This window comes from Pogoniulus pusillus, chromosome 28, assembly GCF_015220805.1.
Source record: "Pogoniulus pusillus isolate bPogPus1 chromosome 28, bPogPus1.pri, whole genome shotgun sequence".
Taxonomy (NCBI): domain Eukaryota; kingdom Metazoa; phylum Chordata; class Aves; order Piciformes; family Lybiidae; genus Pogoniulus; species Pogoniulus pusillus.
In genome coordinates this window covers 9,558,444-9,569,272 of record NC_087291.1, presented here as the reverse complement: position 1 = coordinate 9,569,272, position 10,829 = coordinate 9,558,444, and the positions used below count along the sequence as shown (strand labels likewise).

Genomic DNA, 10,829 nt, shown 5'->3' with positions numbered 1-10,829 from the left:
CTAGCACCAACTTCGGGGTAAAAAAAAACAAAACTCGTCTTGTCCAAAATAAGTTCAAGATATTCGAAAAGTTCAGTGCATGCCTCACACAGTTTGACTCAGTCTACGCTTTGCAAGGCAGCCAAATGGCCACACTTACCTTGGGTGAAGAGCCCCTCTGTGGAAGGTGAAAATCCCCGCCTCACCTCCCAGGTAGGCAGAAGGAGATAAGGCGGCAGATAACGGAATCGCTGGCATTTCCTGCAGCGATCATCCTGCTGGAGGAGCAGGAGCTGGCTTTCGTCCATTCCCTGTGCACTTAAAGCCTACGAATGCGATGTCTTCCTCCCTCCCCATGAGCAGCTCACACTTAACACATATCCAGCACCTAAGCATGCCTACATAGCTTCGTGTACGAATAACACAGCTAGCTAAAACACGGAGGAGAAGTATTCACAACACAAAACGTGTAAAACGCTACACCACATTAAAGATGGCAATGTGTGAAAGTATGCACATGTGTGTCATTTCCACGACTTTCTGTGCAGCTGGAGCTGACCGAGGCTCAGGGTGCCCGCGGCAGGACCGGACGGCTCTAGCCTCAACCCCCAACCCCGACGGGCCAGGTGAGCAGGCGACGGAGGCGGCGGGGGTAGCCCGGCCCTCAAGGAGTTACGGCGAGTGATGACTTCATGCTAACCGCGGCCGCTCTCGGCCCCCCCGGGCCCGTTTCACAATCTCACAGCACTCGGACGGGGCAAGCGCTCGGTCGCGCACACACCCCCGTGTTCTCACGCCGGATTTTCCCGGGCCATGAATAATCTCGAAGCCCCCTCGATAAATACACGTTCAGGGATGCCCGGAGCTCATTCAACCCACCAGCCTCACCGACGAGAAGAGGCCGAGGCCGGAGCCGAGAAGCCGCACCATGAAGTTTCCCCAGGGCTGTGACCGTGGTAGCGACCGCTCCGGCCGCCGCTGGTCGCCCGCCCTCCAGTTGCCGCCGCTATTGCTGCTACTGCTGCTGCCGCGGGCTGCTGCCGCCCCGCTGCCCGCAGCCGACTCCTCGGGGGAAGCCGAGCTGGAGGAGGCGGTGTCGCGGCAAGCGGCGCTGCCAGACTCGGTGCGGCTCGCCCGGCTGCTGCACGACCGGGCCACCCAGCTGCAGCGGGAGGTGCGTACAGGGCGACCCTGGCGGCTCCTACACGCTTGCACCTGTCCCGGGGTCTGCTGCCTCCGGACAAGGTGCGACGAAACCTCTCCATGTTTCTCTCCAGATGTGCGAGAAGTTTACCGTCTGCGAGAACAGCATGGAAATGCTACTCCGGAACGACCTCAACCTCCCCAAAGTGACAGAGGAAGATGGGTGTCTGCTTAACGGCTTCGATGAGGCAAGGAACAATTCATTCTGCTCTTATCCTATACACCTGGGGTTCCAAAGAACTTTGCAAGCTGACCTACAGATTTAAGCCAGCTCCAGCTGGCTTTGGCATGGCACAAACCCATGTTCTGCATGAGCATCATGCATTTACCTGTGACCTGTGCACAGTATCATGACTGAGGCATTGCTCACCTGTACCTCACTCTCTCATCTTTCTCTCATTTCAGGATAAATGCTTGAGGAAGATCTCCAGTGGGCTTTATACATTCCAGACATACCTCGAATACATAAAAGAAACTTTTGCTAGTGAAAAGCAAAATGTTGAATCATTGTGCTATAGCACAGAGCACCTGGCACATACCATAAGACTGATGGTGAGTTGGCTTTAAATTCACTCCAATAATTGTGGCTTAGCACTGATGTGTGCTCACAGAAATAGGTTGTTATGTCAAGCTGAACGTTTCCTGTCTTCATCTCTCAGCAGACACAAGTGATGGTGCCTTGTGCTCTTCTTCCTACTTTCTATCATTATTTCTAATTTCCAAACCAACAACTAAATGTGTCATTGTTTTAAGGACAAATATACTAACACTGCCCAGCTGATAGAAAGATTTCTCATGGAGCTTGATCATAATCATAGAACATGCAGTTCAGTCCAACCCTTCTAGAACTGCAAATCCCTGAGAAGTAGAAATAAGTAGCTGATTTTTTTAAAACAAAGCCTCACATAAATAACTCTTTAAAACTCCGAAACAAACTTCTAAGCCAAGTAGTATGGTGTGCTGAGGTATCAGTAACTTAAAAATCAAGGAAGACAGTGAAACTCAGAATGTAAGTTAATAACTTGACTAAATAGACGGTGCTGCCTACTGAAGAGCACATATTTTGCTTGTAGTCATCATTATAAACCCCACTTCATCCTTTACAAATACCCAAACCCCTTTTGATTTGCCAAACTAAGTGCTACTAATTTCTGACACTTGTTTTCTACATTTTGAAGAGCTCTGAAATATCATACTTCAAAAATTCACTTCATTCCTGCAGTTCTTACTCATGTTAATAACCCTTAACATAAATACTTCCTTCATCATCAAGGAAACTATTTGCCTGAGTAAGAACCACCAAGGTGAGTAAGGGCTGCAGAAATCTCAGAGTATTATTTCCTTCAAGGTGTTTTTTGGCATCTGAAAAGCCCATTGTGTGTTTGCCATACCTTTCCTAACATATTTATTTATGTCTATCATTCTTTAAGTGAAAGGGAGCTGAACTGCTTTTTTCACACTCTGCTAGCTAAGAATAATAGTCCTGTCATAAGACAGCCACTAGTTTCCAACTTATAGTAGTTTGCAGAAAGCTTTTTTCATAACAGGAAGAGACTTTTGGGAAACTATTAGGATCAAGGTTTTTGGAACAGGTGGAATTAAACCTTGTACAAACTAGAGTTTTTGATAAAGACAGGAGCCTTGATCTTCAGGTGGACATTTTTCTTTAGGAGACTTTAGGAATCTATCTGCTGTTGAAAGCAAGGACAGAATCGGTCACTTGTGGTCAAGGTAGATCCATCAGCAGAAAACCTGCCCAGGTATCCAGACACAAACTTTTACAGTGTGCTACAAGAAATTCTTTGTATCAGTAACAAAATGCATGATCAGAATCCACTCCCAATGAATTTGGACAGAAAGAATATTCATCTTCATAAAAAAGAAGATATTCCAGAAGGAAATGCACATGCTTTTGTCACTTGTTAAAAGATAGGCAAGATCCTACAACTAAGATGATGCAGATAATCTGGGATCAAGAAGTCTAACAAGGTATCTAAAACAGCTGCATGATTAGGATGATTAAGTCTCATTTTCAGAAGTCATTTACCCACTCCAAAGGACAAGTTTATAAAAGGCATTTGGGTACTGGGTGCTGGCACTGTCAGGCAGCATTAGGTACAGAACTCCTTTACTCATCTTGCAGTTTGGCTCCCACACATCAGTGAGAACTGAATGACATGGAGTCTCCCACGTGCCTAAATGTCTGGAAAGTAAGAATTAATGAGTGAAACAAGTCTGACATCTTTGAAAACTTAATCTACTACAAAATGTGAGAGTACTCCAATGTCATCTAATTAACTTAGGACTCAGAGTGTAACAGCTACCACAGGTCAGGACAAATCACGATCAGCATCTCCACCACTAACCAGCAGGAAAGGTGTACCCACCTGTGCAGTATGGCGAGCTAGACTGTGACACCAGATGTGGCAAACCAAAGCAAATAGTGTACCTCAGACAAGACTCTCCTATTCTTCTGCACTAACTGTTGATGACAGCATCAGTGTACCTTAAACCCCTCTACAGAAGCAGGTCCCTGGGAGGTCTGTCACCCACAGCACAGGAAGGGCAGATAGGCAGCTGGTTGGCAATGTGTTACGTGCATAAACTGATGCTCCCCAACGAGTTCAATTACAACATCTTAACCGAGACATCTTGATTTGTCTTTCTCACAGGTGATCAATCCTGATGAAGTGATGATCCCAGATCCAGCTACCCGGGAAATCCTCCGTGCAAAGCTGAGGTCCAGTAAGAGCTGGATAGAGAAAATAACCACCCACCTCATCCTCAGGGACTTTACTTCATTTATGGAGAAAACCGTGCGGGCCGTTCGCTACCTGAAAAACACCAGGAGTTACAGTGCCTGAATGTTTTAATTCAGGCACCGTCCTTTGACACAAATCTGTCGTGTGGCAGATGACAGTGTTGTTCTGTTTTAAGAACCACAGTAACAATGGTTTGCATTTACATACAGTCTCATTTCCTTCTAGGAACCTATTTATTGTATTTAAAGTATTTATTCATTTCTGGCATTTGCTATTTATATTGTTGGTATTTAGAAATAATTTAAAACAGAGGGCATGTTTCATTCCCTTTCTAATGGTACCATTTAGAATTTCAACTTATTTAATATGTATCAACAAAAAAAAAAAAAACCAAGTATTTTCAGAGGCCAGAAAAAATTTTTGTATAACTTATGCTTTTAAAATATTTTTTATGGTATTTATGACTTATTTATATTTTTCAAATAAAGAAAAGCTGATTTTTTAAAAAAACTCCCATTGTATGACCTGTTTGAGCTATAAAGATGATGTAGGAACTCTACTGTACCCAATTTTTAATACCTGCAATTACCAAAATAACCACAGTCAAGAGTTGGAATTTTATCTGTATGATGAGGTTGGTTATCTACACAGCACACACACCCATGGAAAACTTGATCAACAGGTAACTCTTAAAATGGGATATAAGGAAGGAGAGGCACTGAGCATGACACTTAAGAAGGAACACAATAAAGCATCACTACTCTCAAGATTAACAAATGAACAATGAGTCCCTTATGTTTAGTAAGGAACACTCTATAAAACTGTAATCTTGTTTAAACAAATACATTGATACATCAACAGCTTTGACATTAACACCTGATTAGACTTATTGCTGTCATCCATGGGAACTCTCAAAGTTTGATTAAACATCTCTCCCTGCTCCTCCAAGAAACTGAAAAAAAATTTAAAATCTTAGGTGCTTTCCTTCACTGATATAAATCAACATATTGCTGCTGAGATGTCAGCCACTGGTAATGACCTAATGCATTTGTCTTTTGTCATTTATATTCCACTAGCATGGACAAGGCACGTAAGATGAATACATATACATGAACGTGTATACTTGAATACTGCAGAGAAACAAAAAGAACTCAGCTCCCTAACCTGAGCACCAAACCACTGAACCATTCCTTAGCTCTATCACTTCCTTCACTGTGGCTGTGCAGCTGTCTCCCATACCAAACTCACAGCACACACAAGGGATGCAAGCAGAGTCCCTTGAACTCTACAAGTGGTGGAACACTAACTATCCTCTTTCTTGCAGCACAGTAGTGCAGATGAGCAGATGAAAGGCAAGCCCTGGAATGTGGATAAGGATGTCAGTAAACTCTCCTCTTCCTCTGAGTGATCTTACTGTACACGCACACATTCCACTGCTGGGGATGCCAAAACAATGACCAGTCCCCCCTGAGCCTCAGAGGCTCAAAACAAACCAAACCACATCTTTGCCCAATATGGTAAAACCAATGTCTTGAGTTGTGCAACATCTCAGGAAGGAATGAGGAGACCTCAAGGTGGTCACTGTCAAGATGTCTGTGGTAAACGAGTTTTCCACACAACACAGAAGATCCTGCCTTAGCTGTCCTGGTATGTGCTCTAAGCGACATAGGAAAGCCTGCTTTGGCTTTTCACAGCTCACCATCACAGTCTTTCTCAGTGATCTTTTGGTTAGAGACCATTCTGGCCCTTATTATGTCTATAATAGCTGTGAGACCCAAATATGGCTGTCACACTGGGCCTTTATTACTACTATCTGAGAACAGAAAGGGGCAAAAAAGACAGACAGACCAAAAGGAAAGGCATGTCCTTGTCTCACATCTGCTAGGAGCAGGCTGCTGATACCATGTACACTGCAGCTAAACAAACTCACACCGAGGTACTGAAAACTTGTGCAATTGATAGACAAGCATCCACACTTCCCACCACCACCCTTCAGTTGGTGGCCACCCATGGTTGTTCACAATTCTGAAGGCGTAAATGGTAGTACGTTTAGAATGTAAATGATGAGCAAAGATTATCACTTGCTGGATGGTGAGATCAACTTTAAAGTCCTTCCTAGAGTGAAAGGCATCGTTGGTGCACACCACTGAGCTACCACTGTTTTACCTGTGGCTGCTCCACAGGCACTCTCAATTCTCAGGGTACTTTGATGAAGCAGCTGCCTTGCTGGTCATTTTACATCTCTCACTTCAGGGATTCCCCCGGGATAAGCACCACTTGCTGAAACCTGCACTGATTGGAGCTCGGCACATGAAGACTTGCAGTGGAAAATTCACACTGAACTCAGAACTAAATGCCATTGAGCTCAAAGCAAACAACTTCTGATCCTTTCCCCACTTTGCTGAGTGGCAGGTATTCTACAGCAACCGATACACACAGGGCCGCTCATGTCAGTTCTCAGGGGTTACAGGTTATGGTTTGAGTGAGGATTAAGAGTTAGACATAGGACTAAGGTTTTGGGTTTATGTTTATTGTTAGGGTTTAGTGATAACTTTAGGGCTAGGGCCTTAGAGTTATGTTTAACGTTAGGGATTAGAAACAGTGGTTAGGGTTAGGCTTTAGGGCTTTGATCTTAGAGTTAGGTTTAATGTTAGGGCTAGCATTTTGGTTAAAGTTAGTATTAAGGGTTTGGGTTAGGATTCAGAGACAGGTTAAGGTTTAGCTGTCCTGGCCCTAGTGTTTTTCACCTTAAAGTTAGGGCCTTAAGGTTTGAGGTTAGGGACTTTAGGGTTTAGGGACATTAGGATGGGGCAGTGGATTTAGGTGGTGGGGCTTTGGTGTAGGGGTAAAGACTATTTTTGTGGGTTAGGTTCAGTGGGTCATGCCCTTAGGAGCATTAGGGCATTAGGGCTGTTGGAGTTGAGGTTAGGGTTAGTTAAGGTATGTTTTGCTGATTAATTTATTAAAATAGCTTTATAACTGTGATGAGACACAGCACTGACTTCATATCGGCTGTGTCTGCACTAAGAATTTGTAACAGAATTAAATACTTGTTCAAAATGACCAAATAGCCAGGTCTTGAGCTTTTGGATCAAACCAGGAGGATCCTTTGTCTATGAACATATTAAGAACAAGTTTATACTGCAAGTCAGGTGATTTTTTTCCCTCCATTTTCAGTGAGAAAACCAAACAGAACAAATTTTCACATCTTATTACCAGGAAAACCCCAGACCACACACAAAGACCAAGAAAACCACCACCCTCACAAGACTCCCTCAGCATCACCCAGCAAGCACCACAGGGCTCTGTGGCTCCTTATCTGATGTGCATGCCTTTGTCATGCTTTTTTACTTAATTTTCTTTTCTTTCAAAGCCTTGCTCATTTCTCCTACTCTATTTCTCATCTGACTGACCTCCTTGTCTTTATTACTTTCAGGACTCTAGCTTTCTCCCTACCTATCTTCCTTCCTCTTAGCCCAACACCTTTGCCCCATTTTTCACTGTTTGCTGCACCCACACTCAAAGGCAGACCCTCAGAGAGCTTGCAGGAGATGGTTTGCTAAAGGGGCTGTGACAGATGACATCTGAAGAGTTGCTGCCCACCACAATTACCCAGTAGTACCACCTTGTAACTGATCTTCCGACTCCAGCTGAATACAGCAACAGGAAGAAGCAGTTTTAAGAAAATATAGAAATACAGAAATTGCTCCTGAGTGGTAAACCCACCAGCAGCTGTTGTGGTTGGTGTATTGCTCCTTGCCCACCATAACCTCCTGACACTACTAGTACTTTGCATAGTCTAGCTGGAGGAGAAACAGCCCACTTCTTCAGTCCTGGGTTAAGGACAATCCCTTGTTCAGACACCCTCCTTGGAGACGAAACAAAAGCCACTGCTGTGAAGAGGCAGAAGAGCAGCTTCTGACAAGACACATTGTCTTTCTGATATGGAAGGACCATGCAGGTGAAGAACAAGGCAATGCACCCTCAAGATGCCTACATTTTTGGTACACAGCATAGCGAGCCTAGGAACCTTTCCCCTTTGTAATACTGTTTCAGGTAGAAACGTTCCACACAGCCTCTTATGCTACTGTTGGTCACCAGGCTAAACGGGCTCCAGCAACAGCCTCCCATATGAGGTATGCCTCTGACACTAAGATAACCACAAGCACACACTTTCCACTTTGTGGCACAAGGCATACAGCCAAGCAATTTCTATCTCCATGTAAGATCAGCTAGATACCTCAAAGTTCACACAGCCTTCACAGCACGGAGGAAAGCATCAATGATTTTATTTCACAGATCTCAGACTGTAGCCCTGAGCTCAGCTATGGGAGTCAAAGCTCAAATTCTAGTAAGCTATACTCAATGATTTTATTTCACACACAGTCTCAGAGGACTGTGCCATAAATCCCACTACAGGAAAGAATCCATACTTGGCTGCCAAAGCCACCAATTTACTTGACAAAGATCAATACAGTCAAGTAGGGGAGCTCATGTTTGTTCCCTAAGTGTCTCCCATCCAACGGTAAACAAATTTTTTTTTCCTCAGGTTTTACTAGAAGATGGAAAAGCAAAAATTAGAGATTAAACCACCTGGAACAAATGACACTTAATTTCCAAGTCCCTAGCCTTGAGCCTTAACAAAAATGAGATTACCTCCACACTTTGGTCTAGAGACCTGCCCTTTCCTCCCTAGCACCACCAAAAAAACCCCTAAAACCTTTCTAAAAGCAGCGTATTTGCTGAAGTTATTTTAGAGAATATTTTTGGTACAATCTGTTTAATGTATAACTCCACAGAACACTGTTTTGCTCTTATAAGCACATCTGAGTTCCGTGAAAATGAGTAACAGTGAAGTAATTTCAAAATATTGCAGCTAAAGACTCCTTAATTTTAAACTCAGAAATTTTTCAAGGGGAATTTTAAAAAGGAGAGTGTTTTTTTTAAAGGAGTTCCACTCACCTTTCAGTTAGAGTAAGGTATACTGAAACATTGGTTCTAAAAATGTTATGCTCCACAGCATAATTCAATTCAACTTGACTTACATGTACTAAGGAGGACAATTTTTTCTCTTGATTCAAAACCTTGGGGATTCTATGCTACTGACTTTCTGGAACCATACTTCTTTTTTTCAGAAGAAAATAATAGTTTCACTTCTTTCCACAATAGCAGTGAATTACCAAAAATGTGCTACTCCATGTGCTTAAAATGAAATTTTACAAGTAAAAATTGCATAAAGATTATTAATCCAATAATACCAAGTCTCCAAAAACTGAACTGCAACTATTCTAAAGGAAACTTTACAGCATGGTGAGGTCACGGAATCTGGCCTGTGGTTGACATAGCCATGCTTATGTAAAATGTCTAATGAAAGAGAGAACACTTCCCTATTTCTCTACCTCTTGCCAAATACTATTATTCTTGGAAAGCAGCCAGAGCAAGCATGGAGCAGTTAAGAGCCACAAACCACATCCCCAAATGTGTCACACGACAAAGCCGACGAAATACACTTCTGCAGTGTTTAGGGTCCATTCACCCATGGCTGCATTTTGGGCATTGCATATCCTTGTGAAATGGAAAAGCTGTGTTTTGAAATATCTGGATTACTTCTACACTGATTTCTGTATCTCTTAATACTGAGTATCTGGGGTTATTCTAGTAGATTCAACAGCAGCAAAATGTTCCTGATCATGATTAGAGTTACTATCAAATATCTGTAGATCATTTATTTATTATTGTAATTAGAATCAGGCAAGAAAAAGGATCAGAATTTGAACTCCTCTCGTAATTTAGGACCTATGAGCAGTTACATTAATTTGAGGTCAGAACAGCTGCACTAGCAACAGGATATAGGGTCACAGAAAGAGTTCTCTGCTCATTCCTTCTTCTCTTCTCCTCACAGTGGTCTATTTTTATGAGCTATTCCACTATTTCATGATATTTTATTTAGCATAATGATTAATGTAATTTTAAAGAACAAGCTGTTTTGCATTAGCTCTCATAAATGTTGTGGACATTGCTTTTTGCCTTCCCAATTATTCTCTTCCAATTTTTTGCTCTTAGCACATTTCTCATTTCCTTTCCAACCCCATCCATCCTTCTTGAACACAGTAACATTTTACCATGAATGTCCACAGAGGATGAGGAACAGAGGAATCTCTTATTCCTTAAAGATTTTAATTAAATGTGAAAACTGTCTGAAAATCTATGGGGTTTTAAAAAAGCCAACCTGAAATCTGAAGTATTTTTGTTGCAACGATTAACTTGAAGCCAACAAACATTATCTTTTTTCATCATTGCATAGATACAAACTAGCCTGCACAGCTCTAAAGGTCATAAAGTCATCTACCCAAAGCATCTTCTATTCACCAGAAATTCACCGCTGCCCATTTCAGTGTTTCAATTTACTTATTAAAAGGGAGCAAATCAACTGAAACCAAAGCAACAATACTCCAATGAGGAAGATCTGGAACAAAAATAAAGCACATACTTATTTGCAATGGTTTTCTTCCCCTCCAGTTACACATCAATAACTTCCTTTGACAGCAAAAGCACACAGCGCTTCTGCCACGTCCTCCTGCCTCATCCCAAACTGCAGAAAATGCACGGAGTGTTTAAGGCTAAAATTGGCAAAGTACACCTTTTACAATCTGACTGCTAGGAAATCAGTGTGCACATCCCCTCAATCCTTAGCCTCCAGAGATAAGCAAGTCCAACAGGAAAGAAAAGCTAAACCCACCAGACCAGTGAAGCGACCAGCTGCTTACCAGCATCCAAACATGAACGCTTTGAAGAATATTGATGTATTTAAAACATAAGCTCAGTCTTCTGGTTACTTCGAAGGTAGAGAAGAAGCTTCCCTCTAAAGACCATCATAACAAATGA

General features: G+C 42.6%; 1 protein-coding gene across 1 annotated transcript; it reads left to right on the top strand.

The window, feature by feature from the left end:
* Nucleotides 1-1,099: 1,099 nt before the first annotated feature.
* IL6 (interleukin 6) lies at nucleotides 1,100-4,224 on the top strand. Its single transcript, XM_064166947.1, has 4 exons — nucleotides 1,100-1,153; nucleotides 1,257-1,370; nucleotides 1,588-1,734; nucleotides 3,855-4,224. Exons 2-4 carry the CDS (start codon nucleotides 1,257-1,259, stop codon nucleotides 4,044-4,046), a joined length of 453 nt encoding a protein of 150 aa, XP_064023017.1. The 5' UTR covers nucleotides 1,100-1,153; the 3' UTR covers nucleotides 4,047-4,224.
* The last annotated feature ends 6,605 nt before the right edge of the window (nucleotides 4,225-10,829 follow it).